Here is a 24,015-nt window from a genome sequence, read left to right as displayed (position 1 = left end):
CTCATTTGAGTTGACAATTTAGAAAATCTTAGAAAAATGTCATTTGCATAATAATTTGGAACGCAGTGTATTGAGGAAGGAAAATAACGATTAACGATATTCCGATAAAATCTCAGCCCCTTGTTTTAAAAGTATGTAACATATCCTTAAAACATATGAGATACAATTTAAATTAAAGTAAGTAAAGTGCTTTATTTGTCATTATACAATCAGATGGTGGGTAACGATAAATATTGAGCCTAAAAAAAGTTGGACGATAAGTCAAAATAGTAATTATTGTGACAGGCATAGTCTTCAGTATAAATCTGTGAATGACAAGTTCATTGGACAACGAAGATGCATTTTGTCCAAAGAAAACCTCCACCTGCCGCGTTAATGATTGGTTTGCAGGGTTATACTTGTGCTCCTCTGTGGTTAGCGCCAAAACACAAGCTGCCATAGACGCCTTACATAAGCGCACACAACCTTTGCCAACTCAGCAGATCCCGTCAATGGAGAGGAAGGTCTATGCAAATGAGCGGTTGCCATGGGATTTTGTGTGGCGTAGCCGTGGTAACCGCAAAGGCACGGGGCTGGGCTGGAGGGGGTGGTCCTGTAGCCACTGTGCCCTCTTTGTTGACACTGCAGTGGGCCGTGGGTAACGTGAGGTGAGGCCGGCCACCTCTTTCATTAAGCCTCTTCTGCAAAGCCTGTGCGGAGCGGGCGCTGTGGGGTTTGGAGCTGATCAAATCCACATGTTTTGAGGCAATGCGTCTTGTGCATCTGTTATCCGACGAGATAAAAGAATGAGTCGGGATTTTACAAATGCCTTTATTGCGCAACGAGATCATGCTTTGATTCTGATCGTTTTGTTTTTTAATGGTTGGTCTGCATTTTTTTTCCTTTTGAAAAATAACCTTTTTGGTTATGCTGTACTTGAAATAATTTGTATTAAAAGTTTTTAAATGGTTATTTCCACACTAAAATTCCAATGGAGGAAACAATCCAGAAGTCATTGCTTCTTCTTCAGGGCTAAGGTGATCTTTAATAGGTTAAAAAGTTTAGGGTAATGCACCACTTTAGTTGAGGGGACATAATTGGCAAGTAGATTTCCGCCATATGAGTCATGATGTTCATGCATGATCCTCATGATCATGATTGGTTGATCATTTTTTTGTCATTTCATTGCCGTTTTATTGAATTATTGGTATTATGTGATCCTCATGATCATGATCACTAACATGCGATCATGTTTGATCATGTTTGTTCCTGGGAAGTCATGATTTAGTAATGCATGAATGTATCACAAAATCATGCATTAATTCATGCATAAGTTCATGAAAATCATGCATGAACTCATGTACCATTATTATAAAGTGCTACCATCATTTCTATTTGAGGCCCCCTGGTTTATGTGAAGATGCCATGATCAATTATTATTGAATAGATTCCTTTGTTTTGCTTTAGTTTAGTGCAGTATCCGCTAGAGCTGCACAATTTATAACCAAATTATCACTAAGTTTATTTTTATTTTACTTTAACCAGGAAGGTACCACTGAGATTAGGAATCTATTTTTCAGGGGAGTGCTGGTCATAGAGGGGAGCCTATTGTACATATTTTTAGTAGTAGGGGAAACCGGAGTACCCAGAGGAAACCTACGCAGACACGGTGGGAACATTGGTCCTGTTCTTAGTACAGTTTTGTTTTGACACAATTTAAATGTACAGTATCGAAACGGTTTATTAAAAAATTGCTTTGTATTATCATTGAAATATTGAAGATTATTATCAAATAACACCAATTTTTTTCATAATGTGAAGAACTGCGGTTTCCCACAGGCTAGAGGTCTAGGTTCAAGAGTGGGTCAAATGCACAGGATTCCCAGACGGGTCAATTTGGTTTTACTCCATTAGCTCAGTACTCTGTCTTGTTCAGTACAACACACAGAACAATATTGACTCTGACTGACAGACACTGTGTGGTTTGAAAAGAAGATGGAGTTAAAAAAAAAATGCTGATTGAAATAAACGTAAAAAAGGACTCAAAATGCTTCTGGAATGAGTGAGACACAGAGTAACCACATGTTTTACGTTAAGTAAGTGCTCCAGTAACAAAACTACACGTAATTGGCTCATCAGTGGCTTGGCTTTTTTTCATTGCTCCGACAAAATACACCTCTGGCTTCTGTGGCACCTAACACATGGTGGCTAATCAAGTGCGTGGTCAAAACATGCTTTGATTTTTATGGGATTAAACCCTACTGTCTGCCAGATTAGCATACTTACGGCCTAATAAACAGATTAAGGTCGCGGGACGCCGGCCTCCTAAGTGATCCAACTGTAAGTTCTGCTCCTGCGATGTTTGCTACAGAAACAAGTTCGTCGCCTGTTGTCACGCCCCATCTGCACCGAGTCGACATGTCAGCGCTAAATCCCGGCCGGCCATATGTGCGTAATTGCTGACACACTCCCAACATCACACAGAGGCGTGGACAAGTGAGCAAACTAAGCTATAAATACAATTACAGCGTGATGTCATTGGCTGCACTCATGTCATCTTAATTATCCAGTGTAATGTTAAACCAATGGAGATTTTATTATGTAACATACAAAAAAAAAACACTGACACATTATAGGAACATTCACTGTAGTTACTTTCTGCGTCAATCTTATATGGCCTGTTCACATGAATTCAACCTTTTGTCTTGCACTTAAGCTGTTCAGGGAAATCAATGGCGAGACATGGGGGACTCTGGACTCAATAAAGCCTTAGTACATTAAAGAGTCCCACCTGACCTCAGCGCAACAATAAATGACTCCTGTGGACGTAATTACGGTCTGTAAATACACCAGCAACGACGGCGTAATTTTATTAAATATGCTGTTATATTAAATTAGCGTCCATCTGATACGCAAGGCTTAATTAATTTGGACAGAAAAAGTAGTCGGTCTCAGGGGATGGAGAGTAGACTATTCTTTAAATTATAGTGCCAATTCGAGGAGGATGCATTCATTTGCTGTATATTTGGCTCTCTTTTGGTGTGATAGTCGTGCCAAGTCCATAACAAGGTCCTGGGTTCAATTTCAGGCGTTCTGAGTGGATCCTCAGGAGGCGCTGCTCTTCCTGTCCCGTTATGTCCCGATGAGTTCGTAGCGGTGTCTTGTCCTAGTAAATGAATAGCTCAAGATTACATGGCTGACAGTTACTGATGGTTACTAGCGTCATGTTAAAAAACATCACGTCAGGAGCAATGACTTCACTTGGGGAAAACGTTTGTTCTTGAAGTTAACGGCTAACACTAAATAAAAGATTTTTGAACAACTCATGCCCCTAGAGGCCATAAGCGCCACTGCAGGTGTCGTAGCATGTTGCGGTTTCTTACTCATTAATTGTCCGTAAGAGTAAATACTACGCTGACAGAAAAGACAAAGGGAGAGAGGGATATTGTACATCCAATTACGCAATGGAGATGTTTTTTTTTCACTCAAACTTGGCTGTAAATACTGTTTAAGTGGCGCTAGCCCGTCACTAGCTTTGCCCGTTAGCCTGTTATCTTCTTCTTCGGGACTCCATGTAGAGATTTGATGAGACATTTCAGGTAAAAATGCAGGTATTTAGCCTGTAGAATTTCCTTTGCGGACAACATAATATTATCGGAATGTATAAAACCTTCTAACCATAGCAAAGACCTCAACAAACATGTTCTGAAATGAGATGAGATTCTTATACTGTGAGTATTAGAGTTGGATACATCTTTCAAAAACTCAAACAGCCATACCTTTCATTTCTGTGTGATAATACCATTGACTTTATCTCAACTTGGCTTAAAAAAAAGCAAATTCAATTGTCAAACATATGATTTTTCAAATATTTATCCCCACTCTGGAGCAGCAGTTAACGTCTCATTCTTTACAGCGCGGACTCGACTGTAGCTCATTTTGCTCAAGGTCCAACGTTGACCTGCAGCCAATCACCTGCCTCCGATCGACAGCCCGCCCACGCTTCATCTCTCACGCGGCTGAACACCAAATATTTCTGTCACTGACGAGGAGCGCTCAGGGCGAAATCTCTAAATCTCCCGCAATGTTTTTCATGTTTTGACCCGGACGGCGCCTTGTGGGCTCTCTGGCTTCATAAAGAGCAAGTGTTGACTGTAAATCAAACTGAACTGTCTTGGAAGTGTCTTTGTAGTAAAAGGCTGCAAAAGAGTCAATTCTTTCAGTGTTTCGAAGTTATGGCTGTAACTATAAGGCATGTTCTTAAAGAGAGCACCAGGGCAAAACTACCTCTGCCACTACTATTAATATGGCTGGACGACATGGCAATACCATTTTATACAGTAGATTTTAACAGCGAAGGGCATAAGGGAAGTACAGCTCTTTTCATGAATATTGTTTTCTCTCATCATGGAAATACTATTATTTAACACATTTAAATTGCCTACCAAAGCCACAGATAGGACATTTCGATCGCTCCAGTATCGTTTTTACACAGAAATTGTCCATTCTACTCATCTAAACTCCCAAATGAGGTGCTGTTTAGGGCTGAAAGATATATTGTTATCGTATCGATATCGAGATATGAACATTAAAGAGCTGCATTCTTTTGTATTATGATTTTTTTTATTTTTCTGAACAATTTGGTTTGGTTTTCACTTAACCCATTAGTTATAACCCATTAGTTATATCGTATCGATATTGAGATATCTGGCATATATATCGAGATAGGAACTTTTGTCCATATTGTTGAGCCCTCGTGCTGTTATTGGTGGTACACTTGACAATAAGCCTGTCACAATAACAAAATCTAAAGTCGATATAGTGAGGCAGGAAATCGCAATAAACAATGAACATGACATGCAATGGGTTAAGCATAAAGTATTACATTAGAGAAAAAAGGGAAACAAGCAAATAAATGTACTGATGATCAATACTGAGCCCATTAATGTATTGTTTATCTGTCATTTATTGAAGTCGATATGAATAAGTAATTGTTGTGACAGGCCTACCTGACAATTACACAGTTCTGTGACGATTGTTGAGATTGACATAAGTTGAGTTTGCAGTTGATCAAATTTCAATTAACGAATTTCCTCTACCCTTCCTACTAGTGCTCCTGCTGAAATCTTACTTCATTCTGTTGCAGTAGACGGACAGAAAGAAAGAGTAAACACCATCATCCTCATCAAAGTTTCATCACTTTGTATCCCGATATCTCGCAGCCTTGTTTTAAAAGTTACTCTCTCTCTCTCTGCCTCACTTTTGACTTTGCCACTTTGCTCTCAGCGTGGCTTCTCTTTTCAAGCAGAAAGCCACTGTGCGCACACTTGATAGAATTCACATGCACATGAAAAAGCATGCTCCCCGTCCCCCCCCCCCCCCAGTCCCCTCCTCGCGGCGCACAGAACGAGGTGAGTCTTGTCAGATGGGGTTAGTCTCCCCTCCAGCTGACGAGCCAGGGTTGCCTTTGAAGGCCTTCCAGGACCCTGCATATTCGACGTGCTCCGGTTGCCAGGTTGGGCCATTGTCCCTCATTAATGCAGCATGGGTGCCCACTTAAACTCGCTCCTCTCCGAGTTCCTGCGGTCGTGACTGAGCCCTGGCCAGCTGAGCACTCAGAAATATTCATGTGTTTAGAAAGATGAGGCAGAACTTTTACTGTATATGCTTAAAGCTAGAGCTGTGTCATATAGAAAAAGCCTGTCATGACAATTACTATACTTAACTTAACTTATCGTTAAACAAATGACCGACAAATATACTGATGAAGCAAATTTAGCCCTAAAAGTTGTGTTTATTATAAGGGTTGATTAATCACACTTGAAATTGTGTGAAAAGATCGGAGACAAGAGCTTTTTCTTTGCAGGTTATGCTCAGATACAGAAGTGTGTTTGGTCAAAACATATGATGCGACTAACTGCCATTAATTGTATTAACTGCGATCAATTATGTTTAGATTAATACAATTAATCACAATTCATTTTGACAGTCCTAGTTTATTATGTTCCTTCTTTTAATGTCACAGCAGTACATTGTGTTCCATTCAGTTTCATGTTTTTTGCAATTTGTGTGCTAATAAGTACCAGAGAATACTGACATTTCCATCGAGTTGTCCTCAATCATATCGTTTATTGTGATTATTTCCTGCCTCAATTTATCAAACTTCGATTTATTGAACTTTATAACCGTCCAGACCTTGACACCAATGAGAATTATAGGGATGTGCTGGAAAAGGCTTTACACTGTGGTCCAACTTCCCCCATCATCAATTTAAAGAAAAACAAAATAGACAAATTAACGCAAGAAGCTTATTGAAATGCCACAATGCTCAAAGCTAAAGGTTTTGTGTTGGCTGGTGACTTTTTGGTAGTGTGCCTTATAATGTTAAAATGCAAAGGGGTACCACTAGTGCAGTACAGTACTTAAAATGGAAGCTGATGCAACCTTGTGTTAGTACTGTCATGGTTCAATGTAATTCCAATAGGACATTTGTATTCATGCAGCGGTTTCTCTTTCTCCTCTCCTTCCTTTTTATGTTGTTATATCTCCAGGTCTCGCTGGGTCATTTTCAACATGATTCATAGTGCTGTAACTGGGTGTTGCTACACTATAAAGAACGAGAAAAACCCATCCCCTACTTCCACTGTGTTTACATTGCTCCTTCTGCTTTACAACATCTTGAAGTAGTTGACCCAGTCTTCCTCCTTGAGCATACACTTGGCATACTGCTATTTCCATTGATTTTCTTTTTTTTTTTTTTTTTTTAATCTTGCTTCTCTGCTACTCCCACCCTCGCCCTACATACACGCCAGCCTATTGTACACCGGCTGCTATAGAAATCCTTTGCATATGCAGTTGTTTCATCACTCCCCCTATCCAGAATATCCTTGTCTTTAGCTACAACACCGCTGCGAATAGAAGATGAAAGAAAAGCGATCTCAGAGGAGCTCCGGGCTTTAAAACAGCCATGGGATTGCAAAAAAAAAAGAGAAAAAAACGTAAGGGGTCTCCAAGCCACATAGCCATAGCATTTTGACTTTGATGTTGGGGAGACTCTTGGAATCATTGTAATGATCCTGCTGCAAAGGAAAAAAGGCAACGGAGCCAGTACAAACGTGCACCAGTGGGGTCTCTTTGTCTCAATTTCCATTTTGTGTTTTGCCAGTTTCATGGTCGCCGTCGAGTCCCACTGGAAGGATAAGCCTGTGTCTAGCTATACATAAGAGTCCTTCATAAGAATACAGGGCGGCAGTAGCTCAGATGGTAGAGCGGAGGGAATTTAGAAGGATTTTGCACTGGACATTACGGTTATGGCTTTCTTCAACTTCATCCTCTAATATAATATGATTTACTGCAGTTCAAACCCCCTTCATGTTAACTTTTCCTCCCTATAAGAAGACATAAGCAATTCAAAATGGAGTCTTCCACCCTCGCAGCCCCGTATAGCTTTAGCGTCTTTGCCGTTTCACACTCCGATTCACAGACTCTCAGGGCGCATCGTGTCACGTCCCCCTGTTTCGGCGCTGATGCCGTGAGAACATGGAGAGGACGGCTCGACACCGATCTCGCATGACGCTACGCTTAAGCACACACTGTCGGGAGCATTGGGTTTCTTGGGACTCGCGTTTATACTTTGGAGACTAACTTTGACTTTGCTACTCGCCGCGTTAACCTTTACCAGACTAAACCTATATCATTATCACAATATTAGGTCATGAAAGAAGTCACAATATATCGCGAAATCGCTGAGGAGATGGTTCCATCTTGTCTAAAAATGTGACTTCCTGTTTCGATCCAGCACGCCAAAATAAAAGCACACAGCTCGTCTCATTGATTAGTTTAGCAGCTACTTCCAACATTACAAAAATATAATTAAATACACACATTATAAGTGCTTTGTTGGTTAATAGTGAGGCAGAAAGAAAGTTGAACTAATGAACTGCTGAACTAATGAATAAGATGATGGTGCTTTTTTACACATTTTGTCACTTTTCCTTAGAATTTTTGTCATTTTTTGTGCCGTTCCTGCAGCATTTTTATTTTATTTTAATTTTTTGTCACTTTTTTGGTCAACCTTTTCATCCTCGTTTACGTCTCATTTCCATTGCTATTTAGTTGCTTTTTTCACAAAGCTTATAGATTTGTGTAAAGCCAAACTGGATAAAAAGTGCTCGGTTCAGATGGGGGTTAAGTGGTTAAAGATTCCCAGAGATGTTTTTGATGCATTTTTGACGACGCAGTGTGGAGCTCCGTCGCCCACCTGTGGCCTCAGACGCCCGAAGGACCTGCTGACAAGGTTCCCATAAGTCTGAACATTTGAAGTCCCCGTGTGACTCGGTAAACATGTCATGAGCCGAGGGGTGCCCACAGAGACTACATTCATCGTTCTGTCTTTAGCACCTTACTCCGGGGGAACCAGCCGAAGAGAGCACTCAGCCAGTTACACGCTCCCCTGATGCCCCCCCCCCCCCCCCCCCCCCCACCTCTGCCCCATACTGCTTCTACCCGCGGGCTGTCACATCACATCCTACACATCACATGCACAGGGATGGCATGAGTTTGTACCATCACATGTAACACAGCTGATCCCCTTACAGTAACATTTAACATTTAAGCTAATCATTCTACAATCTCTAGCCATTTTGCACAACTGGCTATTTTTGGTGGCTAATGAGAATTTGTCTATGAATCTTTCCACTCAGACCTTCCGTATCCTACAGCACGTTTTCTATTTTTATCCACCCGTAGCTCCTGGGAGACGATTAATAATTTGCATTTGCATAACTTGAATAGAATCTCAAGGGCTGATAACGAGAGGGCGATTGTGGGCTGGAGGAGGATACAGAAACGCCTTTGTAAGCGATAAACCGGAAAACAACGCGAAGATGGAGCGAGGTTAAAGCTGAGGGAGAGTTTGAGTACACAGATACCCGATCCAGTTTATTTTCTATTGCACATTTTATATGCAAAATCAGCACATGGCGATTATAACAACATTTAGCCAACTAAATATATAACACTTAAAAAGAAAAGTGTTATGGAAATGATACAAGAACGAATACAATATTGATCTGACATTTTACATTAAGCCAATTAAAGACCCAACAAACAATAAAAGAGGAAGCAACTTAAAGTATAAAAGGTCCAGCCATGTCCTAATGTGTAGAATGAGCTCAGACCTGTTCACCACAACTGCCTCTAAAATCCTGCACTGTCACTCAAAAAGGTGTTAATTCGGGTCCGAAGCCGTCATGCACGAGCTTAATATAAAACCTGCAGTTACGCATAAGACCTGAGGTGGCAGTAGTGAGTATAAAAATGACCAACTTGCATCTAGTCTAGGTCTGAGATCATTCTACACATTAGGACATTACTGGAACATGTAGGGGGAGGAAAATACTTAATTTTAACATTTTTAAACCCCATATAGTCCCTTTTAACAATGGCACACAAAAAATTGCGCAAAAATGCATCACGATGTTCGATCTCAATTTTCAATTTGATTTTATTATTTCATGATAATGAAAAATAATAATTCCCGCACACTGCCAACCTCGCAAAATGAGTATAATAGGACAAAATCAACATTTCAGTCCTGAGTCCTTCATCAGGCAACCTAATTATGAACCGAAACGTTGATTTTATCCCATTAAACTCATTTTGCGAGGTTGGCAGTGTGCGGGAATTATTATTTTTACATTGCCTGTAAAAATTGCCTCTAAAGCTGACTATTACAGATTTATTTAAATTTCGATTAGCAACAGCTGATCTCTGACCCGAGTTGAGTCTGGGCACTATTTTATGTCTTTCGTTTGACTTTTAACATGGCCGGAGCGGGGAGTGAAGACGGTTGACTTGCTAAAATCCAGTTGGACAGTAAGGAGTGAGCGCTAACTAATCTGGCCCCTCCTCCCCGCCTTGTAACCCTCTAATCCCCACTCATCTGCCGCGAGGCCTGACCCCTCAACACTGCTCAAGCCGATTACAATCAAGACTCCTCGGGCTTTGGCCATCGCTGCTGCATTAAAACAACACGGACATGACTAAGAAACACCTCATCGAGTTGATCAATAATACGAATGTGGAATATGACCAGAAGACAATGATGTTTAATACAGTAGATCTCACAGGTGGATACAGTCAGAAAAGCATCACGTTTAGTTGTTGTTTATATTTTCTCCTCAGCCTCTTTTAACTTTCAGCATTTACAAGTGGTAGGTTGAAGTGGGCTTGAGTGGGCGGGGCCTGGTTAAATAGGTCAAGACGTTGCTGATGTGATGTATGGTGACGCGCTGAGGCTCCTCTGTCTGTGTCGCCTTCTTCCTTCAACACACACTCTGTCCCAACATATCAGTTCTGCCACGACTGTAGGATTTAATCTTTGGCTTTTATTCACCCGTGGTCTATTGCCTTTATTCACTTCTAATTTAATGATCTTATTTTGATTTTCTTATAAGGCAGTGGTTTAGTGGATTAGAAATTGTCAAAAGCATTATACCAGATTTTTTTGCTAGCAGTGGAACAAACAATTTCTTGAATTTAAAGTAGTAACTTGCGATCTGTGATAACGATATTATTGCGATATTTCACTAAACCATTTCAACACGATAAGTTCCATTCAAGTTAAATCGAAACAGTTTTTCAGCAAGCAGAAGTCAGCAAAAAACACGGGATTCAGAAAAATCAGAAAAATCCCATTAGAGTGAATAGGGCTAAAGCTCCATTGGACCAGGAAGTAGAGCGATGACATCAACAAACGTATATCGTCCAACCTTACAATAAATATTTGATTACCATGACGACAGTTGCTAAAGTTTTTGTCAACTAGCCCGCCGTACACTTGCATACTGTTCGTATTAATCTCTTTTCGTGGAGAGGATGGACTCTAAGCTGAGAACTTGTAACTTATCCAATCAAAAATGTAGCTTAACAACAAAGTACTAAATAACTTTGAATAACAATCATTTCCCCCAACAACAAAAAAAATCTTTCAGCATGCACCATTTTCTTTAGCATCTTGTACCTCCCTCCTGTGTCTTACTTCACAAATCAACAAAAGGAAAACACGATGGTCCTCCAGCTCCTGCTCCTAAGTGCGCGCTCCTCGCAGGTAGCAGCAGAAGTGTGTCTTGACTCTTGTTTGTGCTTTGATCTGTCTGTAAATTAAACATGCGTCTTTAGATAACCGGCTCTGCATGAGCGACCGTGGCGGCTCTCCCTGTCCCCAGTTTGAACTCACTCTTGTGTACACACAACGCCGCCTTATCAGGATCAACAATGCGGTTTTGAAGCCTCAGTGGAGCAATTAGGCATGGGGTTTCGCTGTCTGGCACGTACGAAGCGGAAATGTGTTGACAGCGCGGTAAAAAAATAAGGGATTTGTGGACCATCCATTAGGGAAGGTACTGTGAAAAACGAGGCGTGTGGAGTTCAAAGGTGGGTCAAATGTGGCTTATCCGGGGAGGAATGTTTGGAGGTTTGACCCGGGACATGAACCTGTTCAGAAGGAAGTTCAATGGAGTTTGACGTTATAGACCAGGGGTGGGCAATTCATTTTCATAAGGGGCCACATGAGAACCAACAATAACTCAAACTTATCGTATAATTATCGTAAGTATAATATATTGGGAGTGTATTGCCGAGGTCCATAAACAAAATCAAATGTTTTGATTGGGAAAATACATTGACTTTTTTTTTTCAATAAATGCATAATAATGAGCCTGGCAGGACTGTAGCCTCATAAAAACTTCTTACACTTATTACACTCTACATTTTAGTCAATATTCATTCACTCCACACTCGGGGGCAGACTGTCCATTTCCCACTTGACTACAATGTGTTGTTTATATCCTGATTTCTCATTTTGTCAGTCCCCTCTGCTGGACACCTGTGGAATTATTTCCTTTTATTTTTATTTAAGCTGCCCCCTAGTGGCTGGAGTGAGCATTCTGGTAATTAAAAAAAATCATAACTTACTTTTTTTTTTCTTTTTTTCGTGCGCTGGACTGAATCATCTCTGTATTTTGCCCATCCAATTGTCTTGAAAAGCATTGAGCTATTCAAACTTTTTTCTCACGGCATTACATGTGTAAGGCCTGTAGTGTTTAATCGCTTAACCACCACCTGAACCAAGAACCTTTTCTCCAGTCTGGCAAAAAAGTGGCAAAAGAGCAATAAAAACGTACTGGAAAAGAAAGCGACAAAAAAAACAGACTAGACATCAGAAGTTTTATTTAGTCTGGGGACCACCAATTTATTTTCTCGTAGGAGAGGTGTGGTTTTACGATTGTCCATTCCCTTGTACTGAACGCTACGAATGTCTATCACAGGCATGTCCAAAGTGCCGCCCGGGGGCCAAATGCGGCCCTCAGACCAATTTTTGGTGGCCCTCAGGCTTCTTGTTTTATTGGCTCATATAACCAGATATGGTACTTTTTTTTTTTACTGCGATCTTAATCATTCCACACAATTAAAACCTCAAAAAGTAACATTTACTGTGAGACAGAGCTAGCATTATGATTCGACACCAAATTACAGGTGTGGGGCACAGTTTAACCTCTCTTAAATACACCTAGTGGAATGTTTGAATGCACTGACCACTGATCTGTGGCCCTCCATGCAGTATACATGTCAATATATGGCCCTTGGTGAAAAAAGTTTGGACTGCCTTCAAATGAGGTGTCACACTGGTCTATAGGCTGTAAACTTTTGGATTTGGGTAAAACTGAACTGGAGAAATGCTCTGGGTTAAGGTGGCGGTTAAGTGGTTAATTTAGACAAGAGGCATCTAATAAGGTTATAGAGGTACCTTGTCACTATTGTGCTTCTTTTGGCATACTTCAAACGGAAATAGCATGTAATCAGTCCTGGCTCCTGCTATAATCACTTCAACAACAGATAAACTACTTTGTAAAAAAAATTCCTCCAATGTTTTCTCCGTGCCATTTGCGTCTGACATTTGTGTTGGGGGACCCGGGGGGAGCAGCAGGCCCTCCCTGTACCGCAGTGGACCGCCGCCTGTTTCCTGCGCTGTGTCTTTGAAATGCAAATCCACTCACCTCAGTTGCTTTGTGTGTCTGTCTCCTCCAGATCCCTCCTCCAACTACATCAGGCAGCTGGAGACCAAAGTGCGCATCCTGGAAGACGACAACAACAAACTCCTGTCACAGGTGAGACCCCGCGAAATTCACTGTAAGACATGTACACAACGATAGGGGAAAGTGCAGTAAAGTAAAGTATGAAGTAAAACAGTTTCAGCTCCAGAAAGAACAGCTGCTTAAATGTAAAGATTACAGACTTTGCAAAAATGTTACCTTAAAGAAACCATACCATGCACATTCCCTACAACCAGCAGAGACTTTTATTTCATCTCAATTTAGGAGTGTACTCGTAAACTGTACTATTTAACGGTGTAGGACAAACAAATCTTGAAAGTACCTTTGATAAGATGTCACACGAGTAAACATAAGACAGGAAATTTGAGACTTGATTTCATTTCTAAAAAGCCTCTGACTCTTCCAGGAAGATGTTTGATTACATGGATAAGGTTCACTCAAGCTTTCACTTTCTGTATGAATACCAGACGACTGTTTTTAACACAAAGTAATTAAAACACATTTGCAAATTTGTCAGATTGATTTTTTTTTTTAAAATGTGCCGTTTAAAGAGGACGAATCTTCCATGTAGGGATTAGAAATAGGCATAAAACCATTATTTTGGGCGCCTCAGCATTGGTTAATTTATTTTTTATAATGTGTCTGTTAGAATTAGATAGTAACAATGGCTAGAGCTGGTGAAAACTGGGGCTCCTCCTGCTGGCGACGCTAAGAATAACTTCCAGTTTCGATTTACGGCGTAGTTTACAGTTTCAGCATCGTGTGATTAACACACTTTGGCTCTGAACCAATATGATGTTGGATTAGTAATGTGAAGGACAGGTTTAGGTTGTAACAATGATACACTGACACCATAGAAGAAGACACAGCTACATTTAATAGCTTTGCCTGAGGATTACTCAATCCAAAACTCGGTATTAACACAGTGAAATACGACTCCAGGTGATGAGGGAACAATGTTATCACATGGTTAGATTTTGCATGGTATGTCCACTTTAAATTGTTGAGCAAAGTATCGCAGTAACATCGATATATTAAGCAGTTCCTCTGCCTCACCCTGCTGTTCTGTATCCTGAATTGCCACCATCGACCGTGCTCCCCTCGCTGAGCCCCTCCGGTGTATCTGGTCCCAAACATGCCACCCTCCATGAGGTGCTGTGAGATAAAGCGCTAGCATACCCTCTCTGCGCACCAGCCTGTTGTTAGCAGAGAATGTGTTTATCCATGTTTAATTCATAGGGAGTCTGTTATAGCAGCACAACAGAGCAGAGATGTTCGGGCCCGGGGCGAACTGCAGGAGTGATACCAGAGATGATAGAACACACAGGCGCTATAAGTGGCAGTGACGGAGTGGAGCGTCGCTGCCAGAGATGACCTTCGGATGACTTCACAACTGTAGATCAGAATTTGGAGGGATTTTCTCTTTTGGATCAGCACAAAATTCAGGCGTTTTTTTAGTAAATGTAATAATAGGGCTTTTAATTCTGCTCATTGAGTCATTATTGTTTATTACTTTGATAACTTCAGTCATAGCCTAGTCCTTTTTCACAACCGGTTTAGCCCTACACATAAATTAGCCTGACCTGATTTAATGTGAAAGGAAAACCACCACAATAATTGCTTTCAGCACCAGCACATAATAGTTTTGATGACGTTTGAGACATTTTTACAAAGATCCCATCGCTCACAGTGATCTGCCCCGAACTTGCCTCTTCACAAGTGAATTAAAAGATACAGATATCTGAAACATTATATTCCTTCTCAGCAGGTTCATATGTAGGTGGTGAGTGTAGGCAGTAATTCCTGACAGACGGCTTCCTTTATTAGCCCTCAGGAGCTACAATTAGGTGATTCACGGAGCCTATGTGTCTCTGTGACATCCTGTAATCCTATTTATCTCGGTATTACAGCCAGTTATTACAGTGCACTGGTGATTTCGGATCTGACATGTATTTGGATGTAAGTGGTTGAAGTTCTGTTTATTTTTTTTCCCCCTTCTCTCCATATAGGCCTATAGCCGGTATAGCTTATCACAGATCCCCACCAAAAAGGTAACTTGTTTATACTGTATGTACTTTCCTCTCAGCTGCTCTCGGTGATGGGACTTTCACTTTTCAAATTTCTGCTTTTGACACAGAGTGGATGCAGTACGGCAAGACATGGACGCTGCAATGCAATAACGATAACATACAATCATACTGTTATAGTGAGGCAGGCCTGAACGATAATGTCAAATTATGGTTAGCACAATATTAGGTGAAGTATAATCCACAAGAAGCCACAGTAAATACATTGCTGAGGTCTTTCCCCTGATGTTTCTAGCCTATAATGTAAGCACAATGTAAAATGTATGCATTTAATGGGTAATGCATTTAATGGGGAATTTATCTTTTGTTACTTTGCAAAAACAAAAAATTCCTTCCCTTCAGCCTTTTGCTTATGGTAGTCAACCTCTTAACCCCCACCAGAACCCAGCACATTAACGCTAAAAAAAAACCAAAAAAATCCTATAGCGACGAAAACGCTCTAAAAAGTGACAAAAAAGCAACATAAAACATGACAAAAAGCAATGGAAAAAAAGCGATGGAAAAAGCAACAAAAATGTGACGGTAACACGGCAAAAAAGAATGACAAGTGACCCAAAAAAGCGATAAAAACATGACAAAAAAACATTGATAAAGTGACAAACAAAACAACAAAAAGTGACAAAAACGTTCACTTTTGTAGGTCTTTCACATGTTGCTCCCCGGTCGAGAAGCTTGTAGATTTGGGTAAAACTGAACTGGAGAATATGTGCTCGGTTCAGGCTCTTAACCCTTTAATAGTTTGCTCAACCGTTTGGGAGAGCACAGTTTATTGAATCATGGGCTGTTTCTAATTCTGCCTTTCCCTACCATTCTCTACCAAGTGTGTAATACTCAAAATATCCAGTTTAGATAAGGGTCGGACTAGTTTGGACTGGTTTATGCTGGTTTGGACTGGCATTGACCTGGTTTGGATTGGTATAGACCTGGTTTGGACTGGTTTAGACTGGTTTATATCAAGTTTAGACTGGTTTAGATCAAGTTTGGACTGGTTTATGCTGGTTCAGACTGGTTAAGACCAGGTATAGACTGGTTTAGATCATTTGGACCGCTAAAAAAAACAAAAACAAAAACATTGTTGTTTCTCTTCCAAACGGTTAGAAAATACTTTTTTTTTATGGTTGTGGGGGTCACATTAAAGGGTTTAGAGCTTACACACATTTAGCAGACAAATGTACTTTCTTTACTTAAATATATTTTGATAGCTTATCTAATATACCCAATTGTCCTATCATGTAGATCTAGAACAAATCAGGATATGTTACACCATTGTCCCCTTTACTAATACCAAGACCTCAACACAGAAACCCAGTGTAAACCTGTGTATAAAACTGTAGCGGTTATTGCATTCCCATGTAGCGCTGTCGCTCCACTCTCTCTGTTAGCATGCACAGCTGAGTAAAAGGTGGCTGTTTCTTGAATGTGGCTGAACTTTGCAACAAAACCTTCTTGTTCCTCCATTTCTATTTCCGCTGCGGTTGAGAGCCACAGGTTATCCCGGGTGGACCAATGTTTTTTCGCGCTGCATAAACTGACAGGCTCTTGTCTTGTTGGGGCTAAATAATTGAAGATGCTGCACAGGCGACACTGGTCGATCTCCATCCATTATGCATGAACTGCCAATCAGTGTCTGAAAGTGGCTGCGCGATGTTTCTCCTCTGCTCTAAATGGGATCTTGGGTCAGACTTTCTCTAAAATTGTCATGTGGATTTATAACAATGTGTCCAACAGCAATTCACAACTTTGAATGACTTATTTTTACGTTTATAAAAGAGGAAAAGAAAGTTGTGGGAGTGTTTTTAGCTCTTAGTTGACAGACTGAATGGATTTCTCACACCTGGTCACACAAATTAAATTGGTTTTGCGGAAGACACAACAACATGGTTTTATGGACACTTCATCAAGTACCATAGTTGTTGTTGCTTTCAAAGGCCACATGCCCAAAACAAAGCCTAAGAAATGCATTAGAGAATGTACTTTTTGGAATGCAACCACAATGCTAGTTAATGCTTAATGTGAGTTCTTGGAAAGTGTACAGTAGCCGCAGGTGGCTTTGCGCCGTGCTGCTGGATTAGTATCTGCCTCAGTGGACGCGTTGCCTAACTTCCCGTGTTATGAAACTGGCCCCAGTGAAACTCGCTGTGACTCTGAAAGAAACAATTGGCTCTTGTAGGAATGTTGACCCTTCAAAACCAGCTCCACTCCAGGTTTTCGCTGAACAGAATAGAAGCAAAAGACGGGGGGATAATGACCTTGTACTGCAGAAATTAAAAGATCCATGATTATAACAGGTAGTACAGTAATTTGCTTGTGCTTCAACTTTATTATAATTTATTTTTGGCACAGGTTTCTTTGACAGTCAAAATGTCAGATGGATGACATGGGCTAACAGAGCTTTGGATTGTGACGTCTAAACCGTGAAGTATTCTTGGAAACACGTAATAAGCCAATGGAGATTTTGAAATGTAATATAATGGAGTTACCCGTCACATAAATGCATGTTGATTCACTATTTTTGTACAAGATATACAAACAGAAGACTCACAAATGCTAAACCTCGTCATTATTTGTTTGGTATGAGGATCACTCATAGTTTTATTGTACAGACAAAAGAGTTCCCCGCCCTGAATGGAGTGGAGAGGGACACTGAGAGCCTCTCACTATGCACTGAAGTCGATTTTTAAGAAAAATTAAAAAAAATCTCAGGCCCACTGGGTGTGCTCTGCGTTTGAACCCATTTTTCTAACAATAAAACAGTGGAAACTCGTTAACAGTAGTTCCTCACTTTTGATCTTGAAAACTTTTCACCAGATCTGTAAAGGGACTATAAGGAGTTTAAACATTTTAAAATTATGTATTTTCCTCCCCTACATGTTCCAGCAATGTCCTAATGTGTAGAATGAGCTCATACCTGTTCACCTCAACTGCCTCTAAAGTCACTCAAAAAGTTGGTACTTCGGGTCTGAATTGCCGTCATGCATGAGCTTAATATAGAAGGTGCAGTTACACATATGACCTGAGGTGGCAGTAGTGAGTATAAAATGGACAACTGCATCTAGCCCCTTTTAAAGAAGAGTAAAGCTCCAGAGCTGGAAATTTGGTCTCATTGACCAATATTTGAGTAAGGGTTCAAAACAAAATGAGTTTACAAAATGTACAATATAACATAAGGTTCATAATAAAGTGACGGCTGAATCCAGCATATACCAGCAAGTCACTTCCTCAACAATGTTTTTTCATTATATTCTATATTACAAGTTGAATTAATTATAATTTTGTGATGGACTTGAGGGCCAAAGTTATCTGTAACCATTTGTTCAAATTAAACAAAGCAAATGATTTTGCAGCCATGTTTGCTTCAAGAGATTACATTTTCAGGACCTATTCATTGGTAAAGTTCATCCATCCATCCATTTTCTTCCGCTATATCCAGGGCCGGGTCGCGGGGCCAGCAGTCTCAGCAGAGATGCCCAAACTTCCCGGTCCACACATAAAGTTATATACTATTATATATTAAAGTTGTTAAGTTATTAGAGAGGGCCAGATGAGCTTCTTTGCAAGTGTTTTCTCTTTCATGGCACGTGCCTGGCCAATTGTTTACCGTCGGAGAAAGTCGATCAGGAGTCAATCACCGCAGTGCGATGGTGCCCTGACTAGAATCGCATTAAAGAGGGGACACTGCGCCCGCCTCGTCAAGGTCCTGTCACCCCGGCAACCTCATAACTCAAACCGGAAATGAAGCGCGGGGCCCGTTTGCCGGTTCGAACTGTCAGAGGGGGAACATTGAGATGGATCGGTAAACAGGTAAGGGCAGGGTTTATGCAGGCAGGAGCAGTGGGAGCAAGTATATCCCAGGATGCAATAGGAAAACAAATGGCTTCATGGGACTTGAAGGTCGACTTGAGTAGTGAGGGGACGGCAGCTGGAGTTTCATGGGTTGATTGCAATGGTAATTTGGCTGCGGTGTGTGTTTTTGAATGGTATTAATAGCTGCCCTAAATGTAAATTCATACAAAACTCTATACAAAAAGTTTAAATGATTCATTTTTATCCACAGTTACTTACATTACATTGAGCTGCATTAACAAAAATATGTAATTTTGAATTAACGAAAGGTTACCAGTCTGAATATTGTGTGTTCACAATGTTATGAATTGTAAATAATATGGATTAGGGATGCACCGATTTGATACTGGTATATTGGGATATTGTGTATCGGCTACAAATATATCCGATACTGAACCAATACCAGTTTTGGCTCTCAGCGCTTTATAAACAAAACTAAATCTAAGTGAATATGGGCATCTCGAAGCTAAGAACCTGGAGAATTCAATCGCTGAGTCAGTTTAACTTTGATTTGATATTTGATGCCTTAAGTAGCCTGATGAAGTAAAATGGTAGAGTGGCCAAGAGTTTGTGTTTTATTTCATGAAAAAGAATAACTGACATAAGATATTTGTAATGCACAAGTTGTAATGATCAGATCACTTTATGTGACTTGTTTATATTAACGTAGCATAAATCCTGTCATATACCCGAGGATATCTAGTGTAGAAAAGTCCAGAGATCCTTGTTAAACGTTTTTACATTATTTCATTAATATAATTGATCTTTAAAGGGGCTCGATGCAAGTTGGCCATTTTATGCTCACTACTGCCATCTCAGGTCATATGTGTAACTGCACCTTCTATATCAAGCTCGTGCATGACTGCAATTCGGACCCGAAGTAACACACAAAATGCATAATTTTAGCATTTTTAAACTCCGTATAGTCCCTTTTAACATCATAACAAGAAAAGATAAGAATTTATTGATGTTAAAATCGAGAAAAGAGGAACATTGACTTTTTCACTCGGGGAAAGTCTCTTGGTATCAATTAGTATCGGACATTAGCATTACCGACTCGAACAACGAGGACTTATGGGTGACTTGGAAAAATTGTGACTCAACTACATCTCTGCCATGTGCCCGATATGACGCACAACAAAACACAACACACACCCACTTCACCCCCATCGTAATGGGATATAAATAGCTCTGGTCGCCGGGAGGGCATCACGTGTGTTCAGAAACCGGGGTGCGTGACTGCAGAAATGTCAATGCGCTGTTTTGCCATGTCCCACGGTTACAAACAGGCTGTACCCCAACACCCCCACCCCCCTCCCTCCAGGAAGCGTCGGTCTTTGGAATACGATGGGAGACAACATCTTAAGCACCGTCCCTGAGTAATGACCCCTGATAATGGGCTGGCGTCATGCGGGGATGGGGGCGGCCCGCCAAGTGCCGTTTTGCTGAGGAGAAACGATAAATAAATATGAGATTTGCAAATGAACGGCCCGCGGGGGTAGAGACAGCGGAGTGGAGCTGATGACCGTGCAGGTGCCAGCGCTGCAAACGGAACTACATAATAATGATCACAAACAAACATGACCCGGGTCAATTTCATCACAGCGCGACAATGAATCTGGAGCGCATTCGAATAGAACGGGACATTTACTGTCAGTGGAAGCAAAGACATAATGGGGCAGCTGTAGTGTATATCGTATGGCTGCACAGTATGAGAGGAAATTGCAATATTTGATAACTGTGTTGAATAGTGCAAAATATTACATTGATTACAACAGTATGCAGTATGTTGCATTAAACTTGGAAACACAAATACTATTGGGATTGGGATGGGTTCTACAAAATCAGGACCAAACAAGGCTAAAGTGGAGCTAAATTCAGAAAATCATGGCTGAAGCTGAACTTTTGCACATTTTTTAACTTTTGTAATATAATGTGGTGTCTTTCTATGGTTACTGCATCACATAATATTGCGGTATTGATAATTTGGCAATACACTGCAGCCCAAGCACATGGGTTCCCTCACCCTTCAGGCTGCAACCCCCAAAATCATCAACCAGCCACAAAAACGAGACACAAAAACTACAAAAAGAGGAACAAAAAATCAACAAAATGGCGACAAAAAGGTGACAAAAATTAGACAAAAACAAGGATGAAAACGCAACAAAAGAGTGACAAAAATGAGACAAAAACAAGGATGAAAAATGAAAAATTGGCAAATGAGGGGGAAAAAAACGTAAAAACGACGGCAACAACGTAGGCTGTAAGCTCCAGTCGAGAAGTTTTTAGATTTGGGTAAAGATGAACTGAAGAAAATGCACTCGGTTAAGTGGTCAATGATGTTAGTTTGGATAATGCATTTTGATATTTCAGTAAAATTTGCAGTTTTCAATTAAAAATACATCAAATTCAATGTCAGAAATGTAAAAAATATTGTCTCATAATCATCTTGTGACCCCCACTTCAGTATCCCACGACTCCCCAGAGGGTCTCCACTTTAGGAACCACTGCCTCAACAAATAGTAAAGTTACAGTGAAATGACAGCCACATGAATATTGTGCGCCTTCTCTATGTTGTCAGTCAGTAACCATGCTCGACAGGCCTTCTTCTTCTTCTGAGCATTTGTATTACCTACTGGTTAGGCCAAATGTTCTTTCACTCATGTTTTTATGCTTTATTGTTTTTCTGCAGTGTAATCCAGGCGACCTGCGGGCCCTGCGGAAAGGCTTGGGTCAGTACCACTCAGAGTCCCAGCTGTCCTCGCTGCCCCAGAGACAAGAGGCCCTGCACATGGTCAGTAACCACAACCGCGCCAGACTCCGCCACTTCACAATAACAAACCATTCTAAGCCATGAGTGGAAGTCATTTCTCATGTAACTGTGGATCTTACACCTTGCTGACTCCCCCGAAGTGTCCTCCGTAGAAATATGTTGAGCCCACAGATAAACTTTTAGATCTGACACAACAATCGATTATTTTGAGATATTAATATTTACTTATAAATTAAAGCTTTATTGCCATATTTAGCTAGTTAAATTACCTTGATGCAACTTCATGGAGGAGCTAGATTAGACCAGGGGTAGGCAACGTCAGGGCCGAGGGCCAAATCCGGCCCTTCAGCACAGAACCTCTGGCCCTCAAAATGATTTTGAGAAACATTATCACACAAATCAGAGGGTACTTTTAACAATATTAGAGTTAAATGGGAGAAAAAAAGGTAGAAATACTGTCAGTACACCCAATTAGGTCATATATTATGTACAACACTGGCATTTGGAGGAAGTGCCCTGGAAAAAGAATCATTGTTTTAAGGAAGAAATGACATAAATCTACTTGAATTAAGAGATTAAATCTAAGGTTTGAGTAGATTTGTCCTGGTTTTAGATGAGATAAAACCTCTAGTAGTAGTTATTCTCTTAATTCAGATAATTTTGTGTCATTTCAAGTGAAAAACAATTATTTGTCTGATTTCAAGTGGGGTTTTTTCTTGTTCCATTGGCGTTAGCATTTGTATCTTGGATTAGTTCAAACCGACTGAAATTCAACATAGAAGAACTTTTATTCAAGAAATTTTAAGTCATTTATCTCATTTAAGATGGTCATGTTTCCAGTGTTGTGCTTTACTTTGGGCTAATAATCAGCAGCTTCGGCCCTCGGTCTATTTACAATAAAGAAAATCGGCCCTCCGCCAAGAAAACTTGCCTACCCCTGACTTAGACTATGGTGTTTAATATTCTCTCTTAAGGGTAAACAATGCACTTGTATTCTTTAGAGCACTGAATCCACTACCGTAATAATCCCTTCAATCCAGTGCCCCCCATGACCCTGCCACTGTCTGCTGCCTGAGCCCTGTAATTGTTTTCTGACTGTCTAAAGGAAGGTCACACCGAGGCTACCTCACAGCAGAGTAGAGGACTAAATCTTCCCCGTGTTTAAAATCAATACAGCTTTTTAATCACTGAGCGGCGTTCACAAACACACCTTTAGAGCGCGTGGTGTGGTCGGTCTGTCTTCATGCAGCCGAGTCCTTGAACTTTGTGCTTCTTAAGAGAGAGAGTTGTCCTGAAGGAGAATTGAACCGCACTCTGTCCACTGGTGTACGGGTGCAATTAATTCAATGGGATTGGTGGAAATGGCAAGACATTCTGTACTCAAGTTCAATAATCAGTGTCAAGCGTTTTAAAAATGATGTGACTATTCTTGAATTACACTGGTGCTCGCTCATATTCATTGAATTGGCGTGGCTATAACGGGTGCATTTATCTTCTGGCCTATGATGGGTGGTTCCGAGAGGAGATCATCCCATCTGACTCAGAGATAGAATCATTGTTAATCATCATAGGGATTGATCTTTTGACCTTCTTGGCGAGAGACTGAGATGAGTGACCGCCATAATCCTTATATAGCATTAAATATATTTCATATAGTACAGATGCCTCTGATTTATGCAACGTTTTCTGTAATTGCTTGCCGCCGACTGCATTCACACTTGAAGCGAGTCCTTGTGCACTTACAAATGTGCTTTTTTTTTGGAAAGCTGGAATCTTGTCTGGTATCTAGAGGCTGGCTTATATGGGTTTTTCTAAGTCTGATGCCGATGCCGATTTTTGGGGATTTATATTGGCCAAAAGTAGCGATATTTTAGCCGATTTTCCACATGTCTGGTCTATAATCCTGTAAAAACATAAATACTTTGCCGCTCCAGGAGTGGCCGATTTAATTAAATGACTTGTAGGTGATTGAATAGTTTCTGTCCCAGTCTTGATTAGTTGCCGTTAGCATTAACACGCTGCCGCTAGGTTTAGCATACTGTTGCTATCCGCGCATTTTGTGCGTCGATCAAAAATACAATTGTAGAGATTGAAACTAGCTCATCAGTAATTGAATTCTCCAGGTTCTGTGCTTCAAAATGACATACAGCATGTGTAGAAAATCCCCGCTCCTTTTGTGGAAAATTCCCCTCAGCCTGTGGATCCTCCCCTTTACTCC

The 24,015-nt window shown here is 40.6% G+C and overlaps 1 protein-coding gene across 1 annotated transcript in view; it reads left to right on the top strand.

The window, feature by feature from the left end:
• The window catches only part of LOC306975287 (coiled-coil domain-containing protein 85C-A-like), a 62,421-nt gene that overhangs the window by 31,847 nt on the left and 6,559 nt on the right, over positions 1-24,015 (top strand). The window contains exons 2-3 of the mRNA XM_079572790.1: positions 13,069-13,148; positions 21,717-21,818. Coding sequence (XP_079428916.1) covers positions 13,069-13,148; positions 21,717-21,818 — 182 coding nt within the window. The remainder of the gene's footprint in view (positions 1-13,068; positions 13,149-21,716; positions 21,819-24,015) is intronic.

Source organism: Gobius niger, assembly GCF_951799975.1.
Source record: "Gobius niger genome assembly, chromosome: 15".
Lineage (NCBI taxonomy): Eukaryota > Metazoa > Chordata > Actinopteri > Gobiiformes > Gobiidae > Gobius > Gobius niger.
The sequence above is the reverse complement of the archived record's forward strand: the minus strand, read 5'-3'. Positions and strand labels throughout refer to the sequence as shown.